Source organism: Mesoplodon bidens (genome assembly GCF_964165515.1).
Source record: "Mesoplodon bidens genome assembly, chromosome: X".
Classification (NCBI taxonomy): Eukaryota; Metazoa; Chordata; class Mammalia; order Artiodactyla; family Ziphiidae; genus Mesoplodon; species Mesoplodon bidens.
The window spans coordinates 1023597-1040933 of record NC_138163.1 but is presented as its reverse complement, the minus strand read 5'-3'; the positions used below and the strand labels follow the sequence as shown (position 1 = coordinate 1040933).

Below are 17337 nucleotides of genomic sequence, written 5' to 3'. Positions count from 1 at the left end.
AGCTTCCAAGCTCCAGGACATAGGGCAAAAAAAAAAAAAAAGACTCTGGATTTTAGCTGGTGACAATGTACAATATTGGTTGATTATTTTAACAAACGGACCACACGATGGAGAGTGTTAGTAACAGGGGATGCTGGGCATGGGTGTGTGGGAACTCTCACTCCTATCTCTGCAGTTTGTGCATCTAAAGCTGTTCTGTTAGAAAAAGTTTATTTAAAACATAAAAATGGGGACTTCCCTGGCGGTCCAGTGGTCAAGACTCCGCGCTTCCAATGCAGGGGGTGCGGCTTCGATCCCTGATCGGGTAGCTAAGATCCCACACGCCTTGCGGCTAAAAAACCAAAACATAAAAGAACACAAAAAACAAAAACCAGAAGCAATATTGTAATAAATTCAATAAAAACTTTAAAATGGTCCGAATCAAAAAAAAATCTTAAAAAAGAAAAACATAGAAACCAATTTCAGAAACCCTGTTGGGGGTTCTGCGTGGATGAACACAGCTGGCGGACCAGGGGTACTGTGCAGGGGCGGGGGTGAGCAGGCCCCGGGCCTCTCAGGTTGCCCTCCCCCCAGCCTCCCGGGCAGCCTGCGCCTTTCTCCCCTTCCCAGCACAAAGCCCTTCAAGGTAGACTCCAGCCGTCCCTTTGTTCCCAGCTAATTCTAATTGCAAAGCTCCCCGTGCCCGGCAGCCTCCAAAGAGGAGGGCCCCTCACCCATCTCCAGCTGCGAGGTCCTCTAGGCATAACCAGTCGACCCGGGGCCGGACGCCCTCCCACCCCGCCCACTCCGAGGTCCACGGTCGCTGCAGGCACTGGGTCCAATCCCCAGCCCGAATCCCCAGGCCTCCCTGGACAATGGGAGCCCTCCGGCTCGCCCTCCCTCCCCCGCCCCGCTTCCAGCTCTCCCCTCCTCCCCTCCCCTTCCTCATGAGCTCCTACTCTCACCCCCAGCCTAACTGTGGCTTCTGCCCGGGCAACGCTTTGCTTCTCACCCGGGAGCAGTGGCAGGGCACACCCACCCCCTCGTGCACGTGCTTGGGAACCAGCCTCGAAGGGCCATCAATACCAGGGCCCGGCGGGGGGCAGCCTCCTGCCCTCAGCTGAGGCTCTGCCGCAGGGGGAGGGGGTGTTGGCAAATACACCTTTGCGAAGCCCTGAGAACCCACCGAGGGCTGGAAACCGCCCCCCCCCCCGCTGCCTCTGCTCTAACACTGTACACATCCCTATCAGTTGAGACATTCCTAAGGACTGCTCGGGTCAACACATCAGAGGCCAGAGTTCCGACCCCAGCTCCCACTTTGAGAAACTCCTGCCTGATGATCCCGCCAGAGGCGAGGATGGGTTCGTGAACCTCATGCATCTCCAAAGCCCAGTTCACCCCGTCTCGACATGGGAGGCGGTGCAGCTGTGTGCAGGGGTCGAGGGCTCCCGAGTCTCCCTCTTTAGCCTCCTGGGCCAGGTGGCAGCTGAGCTGAATCCCACAGGATCGGAAGGAGGTGCCCCAGGGAGGCGCAGCGCCCTCCAGCTCTGGAGAGCCCGTGGGCCAGCTTGTGCCCGATCTCGCACACCTCGGAGGAGAACGTAGGTTGATCTTCAGCATAGAGGAAAGCACAGGGAAGAGCGCATGGGGAGGGACCGGTCAGATCTGTGCTGCTGAGAGAAGCACGTGGTGCACGGGCCACAGGAGGAGACCACATGGGGTCTGGGGAGGCAGGGGGTGGTCTCATTGCCCACTGAGGAAGACTGGCGAGGGGCAGGGAGCGAGGGTGTGTCCCTGTCAAGTGTGGTCTGGGGGCCTGTTGCACCCCCCAGATGCGGAGCCCCGTGCTCCTAGTGGCTGGTGGCGGTCCCACCTCCGGCACAGCACCTCGCTCTTAGCAGCCTCTGACCCCACAGAGACAATGGCAGCCGCAGGTGGCAGCTCCCTCCCGGTCCTGCCACTGGCCTTGGAACACGTCCCGTGTGGGCACGGCAGCCGAGGTCCCCACCCTTGGCTCTGGCCACGCTTCTCAGGCTCCCTCGGCCTTGCTCGGTTCACCCTCTGCCCTCTTCAGAAGTGCCATTCCCAAAGTGCAATTAGCTCACCACATCCTTCTCCAGCCCTTGCCTTCTCTCCCCACCAAGCTCCTCAGACAAGCAAGTTCTTAAATTCTTGAGCCTCCTGCCCCCGGCCACGGCCTCACTTCCCTGAGCTTCCCCTGGCGCCATCCGGCCTCTCCATCGAAGCAGCCCTCACCCAGGTCACCGCCAGCTAACGAACGCCCTCCCCTCGCAGGCGTCACACCCTCGGCCGCAAGCACGCCCTGCCCCTTCCCCTCCGCTTACTCCACCGGATCCTTTTTCCCCTCTCAGACTGCATAGGGGTGCCTGCGGTTCACTGGGCCGGTCCCCTTCCCCCTCAGTCCTCGCCCTGAGGGTGGCCCCTGCTTCCCCAGGCCATCTATGGGTCACTAGTAGGCTGGGCCAGGGAAGACTCGAGATTGGGTCTCCTGAGGAGCACTGGGACTCCGCCCCCTCGAGGGTCCCCGAGCCTCCAGTGCCCCCGCCCCGCCTAAACACTGGAGACCCCGCCTGTCTCCCACACAGGCCCGTTAAGGCTCCTCCAGCAAGCCTGGGTGCAGATGCTGCCCCTCCCTCACCTAACAGGTTCAAGCTGGCTCAGGCCGGAACTGCTTTTCTTCCTAAAGCCGCCCGGATGGCTCAGGGTTTAGCTTAACGGGATGAGCCATCTGGGGACTGCAGCGTGGCGACTGGGGAGCCTGGGACTGGGGGCAGGGGTGGGGGTGGGCACACTTCACATCTCCAGCCAGGATAATGACCCCTTCCTTCCCCATCCTATGGCTGCTCTTGGCCCTGGAAAATTCCGAACAGGCTGCTCAGCTGCTGATGGGGAAGCAGCTGAACAACCTTGCCCTTGCTGGGGAGGCCTGCAGGTCCCTGGGGAGAGAAGCATAGAGGGTGCGGAGCTGGGGCCTCTTAGCGGAGGCCTCTGGGGGAGGGTCTGTGCACCTACCAAGCACCAGGGGGCAGCCTTACCCTACTCCTGCCAGAGTCTCACGCACGTCAGGCAGGGGTAGGGGCGGCAGGAATCCCTACCACCCTCCACTTTGGTGACAAGGTGTAGCATTGTCCCTCGGTTGGGCAGGCTCCCCTCTGCCTGCTTAGGAAACTCACAGAGACCTGTCACTCCAAGAGCTGGGACCCTGACCCCCAGCTACCAGGGCTGTGTCCCTCAGGGAGGGCCAAATGGCAGGAGACAGGGTCTTGGCAAAGCCCCACAGCACACACCTGGAGGCATACCCACACCCCCGCCCCAGCCGTTCCCCGATTTGGCCAGCTGGGCCCAGCCCTGCAGGAGGCGGAAGCACCCTGCACCCCCTCTGGTCCAGGGAAGTCGGGAAGCTGTAGGCCTTGGTACCCAACAGTGGCCCAAGCCGCAAGCTGGGAGTCAGAGAAGGGCCTGAGATGGGACAGGCTGGAAGGAGGAGGGAAGAGGGGGGCCAAGGATGTCGAGAAGGCAGCCAGGGTAGTGGCTGGCCTAGAGCCGGGAAGGGCAGGTTAGGAGGGTCGACGTGAACCAGGCCCAGGTGAACCTGGGGTCAGGGGCGGTTCGGCCCCTGGGAAGGAGGTGCTGGCCGGCGCCCCAGGTAGCAGCCATCCAGCTTCCCGCTGGAGCGGCGTCGCCTCCTCGGGAGGAGGGCGGGAGGAGGTGGGCGGAGTGACGGGGAGGGCAGGCGGGAGGGAGGGACGGAGGAGGGGGAGGGGGAGCAGTCCAGTCGTGGGGGTGGGGCGATAGTGACATCATCCCGGAGTCGGTTCTTAAGCGGCAGCCGGTCGGGCCGGGGAGGAGAGGCAGGATCGCAGCGCAGTGGTGAGTCGCTGAGCCCGCCGCGGCCCCGAGAGCGGCTGGAGCCGCCGCCGCCGCCGCCGCCGGGAAGGAGGGGCGAGCGCGCCTAGGCCGCCGCCGGGGGATCCGCGGGCGAGCCGAGCAGCCGCGCGGGTCCGGGCCGGGGCGGGGGGCGCGGGCCGCAGGCCCCTGCTCCGGCCGCCTCTTGCAGACAGTGGGCTCCGGTGGGCTCCAGGTGCCACCCGCGCCCCGCTAGGCTGAGCCTCGGGCCGGCCGACCCGCCGCCGCCGCCGCCGCCGCCGCCGCCGCCGCGGGAGCTGCGGGCAGGAGCCTCGGGAGCCGCCGCCGCCGCCCGGCCGGGCCCCGCCGCCGCCCGCGCGCCCCCGGGCCCCCGACACACATGAGATTCTTCAGGCTCACTTTCAAGTGCTTCGTGGACTGCTTCTGACCGCGCCGCCCCCGCCGTCCCGCACCCCGCCCGCCGCCCGCCCGCCGCCCCGACCCCCGGTCCGGCCGCCCCCGGCCCCCGGCGGGCCCGCGCCTTCGGGCCTCCCCCCCAGTGCCGCCAGCGCCCCCGCCGCCCGCCCGCTCCCGCGGGGCGCCGCGCCCCCGGCCATGGCGAAGAAGAGCGCCAAGAACGGCATCTACAGCGTGTCCGGCGACGAGAAGAAGGGCCCCCTGATCGCGCCCGGGCCCGACGGGGCCCCGGCCAAGGCCGACGGCCCCGCGGGCCTGGGGGCGCCCGGCGGCCACCTGGCCGTGCCGCCACGCGAGACCTGGACGCGCCAGATGGACTTCATCATGTCCTGCGTGGGCTTCGCCGTGGGCCTGGGCAACGTGTGGCGCTTCCCCTACCTGTGCTACAAGAACGGCGGAGGTGAGCGCGGGCCCCTCCCCCGCCTGCCGCCGGCCCCGCCGGGGCGCCCGTGCGAAGTCCAGGGGGTGGGGAGGCCCCCCCGGGACGGCCGGGGGCTGCCCCTCGCCCGCCGTCGCCGCGCGGTGGCCCAGCCGGGCGGTCTCCGCCCCCCCCCCCCCCCCCCGGGCCGGTCATGTGCCTGGCAGCGTGTGGGGGGAGGGGGCCGGCGAGCCTCCTGCCGAAGCCGCCGAGCTGCCCCCACAGACTCTGGGCCCCGAAGTGATTGGCCACCGAGGTGGCAAGGAGAGGCCTCCCCCTTGTGGGGGGGGCTTCCAGAGGTGAGGAGCCCTGGCTGCCCCCGCAGGTCAGGCACACAAGTGGCACATTGTGTGGGCCCCCCACGTGTGCACACACGAACACACACACAATGGGCCACTCTGTCCCTCCCTCTGCCTTCCCCTCCCTTCCCTCCTCTCTTCTCTTCCCCTCTCTCCCCTTCCCTCCCCTCCCCTCCCTCCCCTCTAGCCTGGGCCTGGAACACTGGGTGTCTGAGCCAGGCTTGGGAAGCCTGCAGCCTGGGCCGCCTGGCGCCGCCGCTGGACACACTGCATGCACACCCCATGCCCGCCTGCCCGCCCGCCCCAGCCCAGCTTAGCAACAGCGATGGGCACGCGTGTGTCCTGTGACTGCAAAGCAGCACCAGGGTTGGTGGGAAGCCGAAGTGACTAGATGACGGGTGGGAAACTGAGGCCCAGAGAGAAGGCCTTTGCCCAAGGTCACAAGCAAGAAGGATGCTGAGACCAGAAGCCAAGCAAGCTGCAACCAAGCTTAGCTTTTGAGTAGTGGAGAGTGCCAAGCAGGGGCAAGGGTAGGGGGCCTGGAGAGGAGAAGGACTCCCCCACCCCCAGCCTGAGGTCCCTGCCAGCCTCCCCCAACCTTGTCTCCTTCTGTCCTTGCTCACATGCCCTTTCAGACACCCTCCACTCCACTCCTACTAGCAGACGACTGCTACCCACCTACCCACCCACCCTCTCCCCTGGACCTTCACACTTGCAGGCAAGAGCCTGGGTGCCGGGATAGGCCAGGGCTCCCCTCCCCTCGCCCAAGCTCGTCAGGTCTCCGGGCCTGAGCGCCGGCCACGGAGTGGCTTGTGTCCACAAGTGAGTGTGTCCTCCGTGCCCATTAGTTAGGTCACCGTAGGTGAGTAGGGGCAGAAGCCTTGTAGGGGACCCCCAGCCCAGGAAACAGGGCTCTAAGGGCCCAGAGGCTGCCGTAGGCCCCTCGACACTCCACCTCCCCAAGACTGTTCACCTTGGGCCCCTGAGTCAGCAGCCACCCCTTGCACTGATTCACTCAGTGGGAAGTTATGATGGGGCCCAGGCGGAGCCTGAAGCTGGGGCTCCACCCACCTCCCAGGGCTTCTGAAAGCCAGGCTGGCTGGCCTGGCCTGGCTGAGGAGTTTGGGTCAAGTCCCCACCTGGCTAAGGGGCCACCCTGTGCAAGTGGCCACCTTGAGCTTCATCCCCCAGGTGTGTTCCTTATTCCCTACATCCTGATCGCCCTGGTCGGAGGAATACCCATTTTCTTCTTGGAGATCTCGCTGGGCCAGTTCATGAAGGCCGGCAGCATCAACGTGTGGAATATCTGCCCCCTGTTCAAAGGTGAGCAGCCCCAGGCAGCCCTTCTCACCCTCTCCGTCCGGGACCTCTACCCTTTCCCGCCGCTGGGGCAAATCTGGTACCCCACTTAAGAAACCTCAAGTCTAAGCACCTCCTGCCTGAGCACCAGGCCTGGGATTCCCCCCAAGCTGTGAGGGAGAACCTGGAGGACGTGCAGACCACCTGGCTGACCTTGGGGAGGTGGAGACTAGACTGGGGGATGGACCTCTCCACCAGGGCGAGAAAGCCCAGTCCCAGCAGCGCCCGGGACAGGCCCTGCCGAGTATACTTGGCTTGCTGGGGCTGAAAAGAGGGTGGCTGGGCATGAGACACGGTGGCAGAAGCCAGAGGGCCAGCCTAAGGAGCTGGGATGGGAGCCATTGAAAGTTCAGGGTCTGAAGGGAAGGACCAGTGGCCAGGGTTACCGCCAAGCCCCTTCTGTGTGTGGGCAGTGTTCCCCATCAGCTCAAGGCCCTAGGAGGTAGGTCCTACTGTTACCGTCCTCGGAGGCTGGGGCACAGAGAGGTGAAGTAAGTGACTGGCCAAGGTTGCCTGCTGAGAGGGTGACTGTCTCCCACACTGCCCCAGGTCCCCAGAAAACCCCCCAGCTGCTGGTACGGGAGGCCACTGGGTGGGGGGCAGGTGGAGGCATGGCCTTCCTTCAGCCATCATGGTGGCAGTGGGACCCAGGAGAAGGGGACAGGTATGTGAGACTAGGGAAACAAGAGGACTTGACTCTCAGATGGGGGCAGGATGTGTGCTCTGCTTTGGGGCTGGGGAGGACACAGGAGGTGAAGCAGGGTGGGGGCAGGGAGCAGGGGCTGATTTGGGGGGACAGATTGAGGAGTTAGCCTAGTGCTGGGGACACAGCGCAAGGGAGAGTCCAGGGGGACTTGGAGAGGTCTGGTTGGACAGCAACAGAGAAGGATCTAGTTGCACGGATGGTGGGGGAGGGGGAGGACGGCAGATGCAGGGAGCAGGATGTCAGGGGTCCAGCAGGGACCACTGGCAGTGCCTGGCCAGGTAGATAGTGGGGACGGTGGGGAACTGGCCAGAAAAGAGCCTGCACGGAAACTCTGCTCCTCTCCAGGCCTGGGCTACGCCTCCATGGTGATCGTCTTCTATTGCAACACCTACTACATCATGGTGCTGGCCTGGGGCTTCTATTATTTGGTGAAGTCCTTCACCACCACGCTGCCCTGGGCCACGTGTGGCCATACCTGGAACACTCCCGACTGTGTGGAGATCTTCCGCCACGAAGACTGTGCCAATGCCACCCTGGCCAACCTCACTTGTGACCAGCTTGCTGACCGCCGGTCCCCTGTCATCGAGTTCTGGGAGTGAGTCAGGCACCTCTGGGCCAGGCCCCGCCTGTCTCTCTGGTCTCCCACACGTAGCTCAAGTCTGCATGTGTGTGCGTGTGCACGCGTCCGTGTGTCGGGGCCCGGCCCTGGGGGGATGAGGCCAGGGATGCGGAGCGGGCGGTGCCTGCCCGCCTGGGGAGGGAAGCGGGGGGCTGCTGCTGGGCCCGCTGGGGACGGCGTGGGGCCGGGCTGCCAGGGGCTCCAAGGCTCCGGGGACACAGACTGCAGCGACTCCAGGCTGCAGGCTTGGCCCGGGCCGGCCAGGTGCATGGGGGAGACCGGCTGGACTCAAGGGTTGCGGCGGGGGGGGGGGCGCCACCCCAAGGCCTCCCCCAGTCTCCTGGCCCTTTGCTGGCACAGCCCTCATGGGCTTTCCTTCCCCCAGGAACAAAGTCTTGCGGCTCTCCGGGGGGCTGGAGGTTCCGGGGGCCCTCAACTGGGAGGTGACCCTGTGTCTGCTGGCCTGCTGGGTGCTGGTCTACTTCTGTGTCTGGAAGGGGGTCAAGTCAACAGGAAAGGTACAGCCGGGGTGACGGCAGGCCTGGGGGCAGCACTGCGTTGGGGGGTGTGGGTGTCTGCCAGCGACCACTGCTGCCACGGGAGGAGACTGCACCAGGGCCAGAGCCCGAGGAGGGGCAGGGACTTCAGTCCGGGCCACTTGATCCCCACCCCCTGGCTGGAGAGTCCTCCCCACCCTGCGCCTCCAGGCCCGGCAGCCTTCCCTCCCGAGTGGAGGGGGAGAGGCCCCGGCAGCGGGTGCCCCTTCCCTGCGGTGGGGGGCATCCCTGGCTCGCCTTCCCTCCCTTCCAGTTTCTCTGGGTTCTGGCTCTGAGTCAGTTTTTGACCTTCTCGGTCTGTCTTTCTCAACTGCCTGTCTGCCCTGGGGGACCCAGCGGGGAGCCTGGACACATCCCTCCCTCAGGGGCTCCCTGTCAGGTTGCGGGGACAACTGTGTGAACAGACACACAATAAGACAGCGTGCCGACGGTTGCGGGACACGCGGGACACGGCCAGGTCTCTGGAGGGCGGGAGCATTCCAGCAGGGTCCGCAGAGCAGCCGCTTGGCGCTGCTTGGGTGGGAGGCAGAGGCCTTTGCTGTGGTCTTGATCTTGCCTCTGTCTCTGGCTAGCTGAGTTCTAATCCCCGGCACCGAGGACCCCCGCCTCTGCAGACGAGGACCTGGAGTCGGCTTGGGAGGCGTGGGACCTGCCTGCGGGCTGCGGCCTCGCTCCCTGCCTCTCCCTCCCTCTGCAGCTGACCTGTACTTCTTGCCGTGGGGCTGCTGGTGCCCCAGCCAAACACCCAGCTTCCTTTGGGAGGAGCCGTGGCTCTGATGAGTAGAAGGGGGTGCCGCTGGGTGGCCTCCCTCCTCAGCACTGAGCACACCGGCCAGCGGGGGGCGTGACCTTCCTGGCAGCCCTGCGCAGGCTGAGGGCGCCTAAGGGGGAGGTGGGTACCGCAGGACCCCTCTGAGCAGCCCCGCCCCCCAGGTCGTGTATTTCACCGCTACATTCCCCTACGTGGTCCTGGTTGTGCTGCTCGTGCGGGGAGTGCTGCTGCCTGGAGCCCTGGACGGCATCGTCTACTATCTCAAGCCCGACTGGTCGAAGCTGGCGTCCCCTCAGGTGAGGTAGAGGTCGGGTGGGGGGACACGGTGCGGGAGCAGGCCGGCCTAGCAGGGCTCCTCACAGCTGCTCTCCCCTCGCTCACCTCCAGGTATGGATAGATGCCGGGACCCAGATTTTCTTTTCTTACGCCATTGGCCTGGGGGCCCTCACGGCCCTGGGCAGCTACAATCGCTTCAACAACAACTGCTACAAGTAGGCACTACGGCCCTGCCACCCCTGCCCTGCCTGCCAGTGGGCAGCAGGCAGTCTCACCAGCCCATATGGTCCCCTCTGCCCCCAGGGATGCCATCATCCTCGCACTTATCAACAGCGGGACCAGCTTCTTTGCTGGCTTCGTGGTCTTCTCCATCCTGGGCTTCATGGCCACAGAGCAGGGCGTGCACATCTCCAAGGTGGCGGAATCAGGTAAAGACCCCCCCAAGCCCCAGCCCGGCCTCCGGAGCAGCAGCAGCCGCTGTCGTAACGTACCATGTACATGAACGCACACAGAATGACGTTCTGAGAAATGAGAACAATTCAAACTCAATTTGTCACATCACTCTGGGCCAGGAGGCCTGGCTGAACAGCTGCAAGGCACAGCTGTTCAGCCATCTCAGGCCAGGCCACGTGGAGCCCCGAGCCCCCATCCATCTGTATCCAGGGGCCTCGGGGTACGTCCTCACACTTGCCTGAGTGTTGTAGAGGGAAAGGTCGGCCTTTTCTGGGTCAGTGGTGATCTGCGACCACAGTAGCTGCTGGAACCCAGGTCCAGAAGGCTGAGCCAGACACGCCACTCCTATGGGTAGAGGTCTACCAAGGGCTTGCGGGAACCTTCCAGCCCCTGGTATGGCACGCAGGCACGCGCGCACGCACGCACACACACACGAGGGCTCAAGTGGCCCGGCAGTGTCTTGACACAAGTGGAAAGGCCCTTGGCCACAGGGTGCCCTGGCATCGTCCATTACTCTGGTACCGTGGTGCAGGGTGGAAGGGGACAGGATGTAGGTGAGGGGCTCCAGGTGTCCACACCCTGCCCCTTCCCCTTCCCCCTCAGGGCCTGGCCTGGCTTTCATCGCCTATCCCCGGGCCGTCACGCTGATGCCTGTGGCCCCGCTCTGGGCTGCCCTGTTCTTCTTCATGCTGCTGCTGCTTGGCCTTGACAGCCAGGTTTGCAAGGGGGGACAGAATAGAGGGGGCTGGGAGGTGGGGGGAGGGGGGCTGGCGAGCAGAGGGCACACTGGGCGATGGGAGATGGCAGGTGGGTGGGGAGGGGCACGGCCTGAGTTGCCCGGCCACAGTTTGTAGGTGTGGAAGGCTTCATCACCGGCCTCCTGGACCTCCTCCCGGCCTCCTACTACTTCCGTTTCCAAAGAGAGATCTCCGTGGCCCTCTGCTGCGCCCTCTGCTTTGTCATTGATCTCTCCATGGTGACCGATGTGAGTGGGGGCAGGGTGAGGGATGCCCCTGGCCTCAGGCTGCCGGCAGCCACCTTCCCTGACCTGGCTCCATCCCCAGGGCGGGATGTATGTCTTCCAGCTGTTTGACTACTACTCAGCCAGCGGCACCACCCTGCTCTGGCAGGCCTTCTGGGAGTGCGTGGTGATTGCCTGGGTGTACGGTAGGTCTGGGCCGACAGCAAGCCGGGGGTGCAGCGCGGTCAGGGGTGGTGCGTCTCTAGCTCTGGCCCTCCGGCCTCACGTTACCCCAGGAGCCGACCGCTTCATGGACGATGTGGCCTGCATGATCGGGTACCGACCTTGCCCCTGGATGAAATGGTGCTGGTCTTTCTTCACCCCGCTGGTGTGCATGGTAAGGGCCGGGAGAGGCTGGGCAGGGCAAGGGACACCAAGGGCCTGCAGCGGTGGCTGCTGGCTGAGCGCGAGGCTTCTCGCCCGCAGGGCATCTTCATCTTCAACACGGTGTACTACAAGCCGCTGGTCTACAACAACACCTATGTGTACCCGTGGTGGGGCGAGGCCATGGGCTGGGGCTTTGCGCTCTCCTCCATGCTGTGTGTGCCCCTCCACCTCCTGGGCTGCCTCCTCAGGGCCAAGGGGACCGTGGCTGAGGTCAGTTCCCCGCGCCCCGTCTTCCGCACACCATCCCTCCCTCCCGTTGGGTCGAAACATGACCTCCATGACCTCCAGAGCGCCCTGCTCCTCCTCCCACCTGCCGGGACAGACCGTCATGCCAGAGCCTGTGGGCCAGCTCCGAGGGGGGTGTACGGGAGGAGAGTTGGCCCTCCAGGGCCTCGCTCAGGTGGTGGCGGCAGAGGGGAGGCCTGTCCCTAGCCTCTGTTCTAGCAGCCATTCCGCCCTCCACTGAACCCTATTTCCGTAGCGTGGGAGCGGGGCCTGGTCAGGAGGGGCGCGGCCCTGGGCCCCAAGTTGGTGGCAGGTGGCGGGAAGCAGAGAGAGGCCAGGGACAAGCAGGTGCCCCTCCTCAGGGACTCAACGTGTCCCCCTCTCCCGCAGCGCTGGCAGCACCTGACGCAGCCCATCTGGGGCCTCCACCACTTGGAGTACAGAGCTCAGGACTCGGATGTCAGGGGCCTGACCACCCTGACCCCAGTGTCTGAGAGCAGCAAGGTGGTGGTGGTGGAGAGCGTCATGTGACAGGTGCCCCAGCTCACATCACCAGCTCACCCTCTCGTAGCCATAGCAGCCCCTGCTCTAGCCCCCCCACCCCGCCAGGGGGCTTGCCTTTCCCTGACACCTACGGGGTCTGCCGGGGGGGGGGAGGGGAGGAAGCACCAGAGTGCTTATAACTAAAATAACGTTTTCCATTTTTAATAAAATGCCAAAAATATCACAACCCACCAAAAATAGATGCCTCCCCCACCCCCCTTAACCAAGCTGGTGCACACGCTGCTTCCCAAGCCCTGCCGCCCGCCCTCCAGTGCCCGCTACAGTCACGTCTCACCTGACCCCACCAGGCCCTGCCTGCCTCTCTCCAGGCTCTGCCCAGCACACCCTCGGGTAGCCCCTCACCCCAGGGGCAGCAGTGGCAGCTCGGGGAACAGGGGGACTGGAGAGCAGAGGGGACAGGCGAGGGAGGGGCAGCAGAACCAAGGTGAATATTTCAGCTGGGCTAGACCCCTCTCCCCCTCCCTACTCTAGAAGCTTAGAGAGCCAGCCAGCAAGGGAACCTTCAGTTCCTGAGCCAATTGCCACCAATATCAGTTGTGTGAGCTTGAGTGCATGTGTGCGTGAGTACGTAGGGTATAGACGTAGATCTCTATTTCTTAGCCAAGGTGAATACCAGGTGTAAATTGTGCCTGTGGGCAAGTGAGGCTTGTATTTTGCACATTTTATAAAAAACTTGAGATTTCTGCTTGTATATTTCTAAGAGAAACACCCCAACGTCCCTCTCCTTGCCACGCCCCATCCCTTTCAGCCCCTCTTACACCTCTGCCCCAGCCAAGGAGTGTGAATTTATAGATCTCATTTTCATAGGCAAAACAGAAGCTTCGAGCTGTCGAGTGTGTGAGTCTGTCGTGTGGGTATGCACGTGTAGTCCCTGGCCCCAGACTGGGGTGGGAAAAGTGCATGGTGGGGACCTCGGTAGGTGTCCGCACATTCCCCGCTCTGCCCACAGGTCGGCAGGGTGAGCCGACGCAGGGCTCTGTGGGGGGGTCCGGACCTGGGGCTGCTCACCCGGCATGCTCAGGCTGGCCCACACCCTGCACCCTGGGCCAGGCGCCCCTGCGGCAGGGATCTGACTGAGGTGGGCATCCGTCCCCCGCCCCAGGGATCCTGCACGCGGCTCCCACCTGCGAGCTTAAGGCTGACGCACTTTCCACGTCTCAAGTCCTCCGCGTAGCAGCTTCACTTAAACCCACGTCTGTGTCACGTCCAATCCTGAGACAGCCGAGGGGGCCCTAGAAAGGCTTCCCTCACACCCTGATGTGGGCTGGAGGGGTGGGGGGCGGGTGAGGGCGGCGGTCCAGCGGGGACACCCTTACTGTGCTCAAAAGCCACTGCGAACATAGCAATAAAAACATGTCACTTTCCAAAAGCTGGCTCCTGCCCACCTCTGTTTGTCAGGTGCCGGGGCTGCGGGTGGAGGCCTCCCCACCTCGAGCAGCTTCCTTGGGCAAGTATTCGCCCTGAGGGTCTCTGCACCCGGCACTGTTCTGGGAACTTGGAACGGAACAGGGAAGGAAGCCGGCAGGAAGCCTTTTCCCCACGGAGCTGACATACTTGGGGAGCAAGGATAACGGTGTGCTAAAGAGGAGCACGCCGAGTGGGGAAGGTGGGTGTGAAGTCCGGGCGCTGAGGTTTGCGCAGGCTGCCCAAATGCTGCACTGAACAGGTGCTCTTCCGAGGGCAGGCGAGGTAGAAGGCTGGGGAGGAGGCTCCGGCAGAGCCCCCGAAAGGTGGAGATCACTGGGTGGGACCAGGGCACTAGCAGTGCAGATGAGAAGTCTCTGGGTTAGGGACCTGTTTGCAAGGCAGAGCCAACAGGCTTTTAGATGGCTGGGATGCAAGGGACGATGGCAGTTGCCAGGCCCTGCACCAGGGAGACAAGGTTTGGAGGGTGTCAACTGAGTAGAAATGTCCAGTAGGCAGGTGGACAAGGAATTTGAAGTTCTGGAAGGAGTCTGGGCTGGAGACAGAATTTTGGAAGTTCTCATTACATAAAGATGGCCCCGAGAGCCCCGAGCCTGGATGACCTCCCCAAGGGGGGGGGGGCACAGGCAGCTGGAGAGGGAGACATGGCCCAAGCACTTGAGTGGCCCTGGGACACTCAAGAGGTGGCAGAGAAGAGGGGGGACCGGCTGCAGAGTCTGAGGAGGCTCGGGAGGGGCCCCCGAGTGCCAGACGGGTCCTGGAACACGTGTGAGGGCCCCCCCCACCCCCGCCCTGGGTGTCAGGGAGGAGGGAGCGATGGGCTCTGTCGGGTGCTGCCCACGGTCACGGGAGGTGAGGCCCGAGATCGCGGAGACCTGGGTGAGAGAGGTCTGGGGTGGGAGGAAGGGCCAAAGCGTGATTGGAGTGGTATTAGGAGAGTGGAAGCAACCCAAGTGTCCACCGACAGAGGAACAGATGAAAACAATGTGATCCATCCACACGATGGAACAATATTCAGCCTTAAAAAGGAAGGAAATTCTGACACCTGCTACAACACGGATGAACCTCAGACATTACGCTCAGTGGAAGGGAAGAAGCCAATCACAAAAAGACATAGTGTGTGACTCCACTTCTATGACGGCCCTAGAGGAGTCAAATTCAGAGACAGAAAGCAGAACGGTGGGTGCCAGCGGATGGGGGGAGAGGGAAGGGGAGTTAGTGTTTAATGGCGAGAGAGGCCACACACAGTGTAAGTGTACTTAATGTCACTCAACGGTAATCCTAAAAATGGTTAAAGCAGAAGTTTGAGATTACACACACTTTAGCCCAGTGTAAGAGAAGGGGTGGGGAAGACCTGGAGAAAGTGAACCCCTTCAGGTCCTTGGCTCCATCCCGAGTGATAGGAGGAGGGGCATGACGAGGCATGGACACGGGGTGGCCAGGACCAGCCCGGTCATCATCTGAGGCAGGCCTGGGGTGGGGGTCAAGGCTGGGAACCTGCTGCCCACTCTGAATGCCAGCCTGGGCAGAAGGGAGGGGGTGGCCCTTCAGAGAAAAGTGACAACTTGCTCCTCTTCAGTCCCTCCCAGGCCAGTCCCTCTCTTTAGCAAGGCACAGTCCCCTTAGAGAGGAAGGGGCTTTAGCCCTCAACCGTACAGCCGGAGATGGGCTCTGGCTCGTGACACGGCCATCAGCCCATGCTCTGACGATCACCAAGAAGAACCCAGACAGAGCGCAGGTCACCTCAGAGCTTGGGAAGGAACATCGGCCGAGCAGGCCCAACCCCAACTCGACCTGGGCCTTTAGAGCCTTTGCTGGCGCAGAGAGGCGCCTCGGTGGTGAGACGGCGGCCCAGGCCCTGCAGTGCCAACACCTGACGACCGTTCTTCCGACCCAACCGCTGTCCCACCCTTCTCTTAAAAGACTTTTCACCCTACAAACCTCTGCTCTCACCACGCCCACAACTCCAAGAACCCCGTGTGCGGGCAGCTCCCCAAACCTGCAGCCTGGCTCTCCTGAGCAGGCCCCTCACACTGTGCCCAGTGCCCACCCTGCATCCGCTCCTCCATCAACAGTCCCTGCCTCCCCTGCAACTGGGCCTGCTGTCACCCCCAGGCCCTCGCCACTCCCCACCCTGACTCATACCAACTCCTTAACATCTCTGTTCCCCCGACCACCGCCAAGCCTTGGCTCAGGTCCTCATCACCTCTTACCAAATGGCCTCCAAACCACCTGCCACAGGCCAAGACAGACTCAGAAAACATCAACAGCACAAAGGGAACTTAGGGAATTCCCTGGCGGTCCAATGGTTGGGACTCTGTGCTCCACCACAGGGGGGCTGGGTTCAACCCCTGGTCGGGGAACTAGGATCCCATAAGCCATGCGGTACAGCCAGATAAATTAATTTAAAAAATTTTTTTTAAAAACAAAAAAAGGAACTTGACAGAAGTCATGCTGCTTGGCCAGGGCCCTGAGAGCAGTGGGCTGGCCCCATTCACTTGGGAATCTGTCCGTCCAGTAAGGGCTGAGAACCCAGTGACCAGCAGCCTAGCAGGGGAGACCAGCAAGGAAATGGAACAGCCCAGACCCGTGGAGCCCACGGGGTTACCAGAGCTGGAGGCAAGACAGGGGATACTGTTGGGCGCAGTCCCACTCGGAATGGAGGCTGCCGGAGGAAAACAGCCCTCAGGATGGGCCAGAGGGGGCCGGTTTCTGCAGGTGGCCCTCCAGTCTAGGCTGGGCGAGCACCTGGCTTTTCACCTGTAAGAGTCTGCTGCCCCTGCCACTGTCTCTTCCCGTCCCCGGCTAGATGGGGCGCTCCAAAAGTGGCCCTGTGCAGCTTTTTCCCCTCTGCCCAGCCCGGGGCCTGATGCCAAGGGGGTTCAGGGACCACCTGGGACTGAACAGGGAAGAACCTAAAGGCACACTGTTTGGACTTTGGCCTGTAGAAGTTCAGAGAAGAGCGAGCTCAGGGAGGCCGAGGTAGTCAGGGAACACTTCCTGGAAAAGTGGGACTGGCCCTCAGCCTCGGCAGAGCAACCAGAGGGCGTCACCTGTGGGCTCCCTCCCCGGCAGACACCACCTAGAAGGCTGCCCAGAAAGGGGCAGCATTTCTCATGAGAACGTGGGGAAAGGACAGCCCTGAAGGGAGCCACCAGCCTGAGCCTGGCAGGAGGAGCAGGTGCGCGAGGCTGGGTGTCAGCACCAACGTCTTCAGGGGCCCCTTAATTCCAAGAGAAAACACCTCCGACCTTACCCCAATTCCCCTCGCCCAGCCCTCAGGGCCAGTGGAGAATGAGCACTAGGGCCGGCCCAATGGCGGCCACCTGCCAAAGCCAGCCCAGGGGGCCGCCAAAGGGGAAGCCCGCTGCCAGAGCAGGCTGTCCGATCAGGGCGGTGCACCAACATGTTCATGGGCCGCAGGTGTCAGAGGAGCACTTTACCCGCCCGGAGGCCCTCCCCACTGCCTTGCTCTGCCCTGGTCGCAGGTCACTGCCAAGGGCAAGTCTCCTCTCTCGCCAGCATTAGTCAGAGGTCATCCTGCAAACCTTTGGGAGGGGGTGGGGCAGGGAGTGACTGGTGGCACTCTGCCATGCTCTATCTGTCCTAAATGTGATGAACAGGACCCAGAGGAGGCAGGCGAGTCTGCCACCCGGAAGCCCCAGCGGTTTACCTTGCCTCCCAAGCTTCCCCGGGCCCAGCAGCCAACCCCCAGGAAGACCGACAGGACGGACACGCTCCACGTGGCCATAAAGCAGGGCCTGGCCTGGGGAGCAGGAGGCAGAGGGGCAGAGAGGGCAAGTGTGAGCCTGCGCCCAGCCTGGGATGAGGGAGCCTTTAGGGGTTTGAACAAATGGAGACAAAATGTCTGGAAGGCCTCCAGGGCAAAGACTGGAGCGGGGGTCTCTGTCCACACTGCCTGCCGCCACCTTC

The 17337-nt window shown here is 63.3% G+C and overlaps 1 protein-coding gene across 2 annotated transcripts; it reads left to right on the top strand.

The window, feature by feature from the left end:
- Positions 1-4197: 4197 nt before the first annotated feature.
- SLC6A8 (solute carrier family 6 member 8) lies at positions 4198-13233 on the top strand. Of its 2 annotated transcripts, XM_081221565.1 has the most exons (14): positions 4198-4723; positions 6232-6363; positions 7451-7700; positions 8110-8242; positions 9215-9349; positions 9441-9544; positions 9633-9757; positions 10386-10498; positions 10630-10767; positions 10847-10949; positions 11040-11140; positions 11230-11400; positions 11806-11949; positions 12787-13233. In XM_081221565.1, the coding sequence occupies exons 1-13, from the start codon at positions 4462-4464 to the stop codon at positions 11944-11946; spliced, it is 1908 nt and encodes a 635-aa protein (XP_081077691.1). In that variant the 5' UTR covers positions 4198-4461; the 3' UTR covers positions 11947-11949; positions 12787-13233. The 2 variants fall into 2 exon arrangements, with proteins under 2 accessions (XP_081077691.1, XP_081077690.1); XM_081221564.1 differs by lacking the exon at positions 12787-13233 and having other exon boundaries at positions 11806-12139.
- Positions 13234-17337: the final 4104 nt, after the last annotated feature.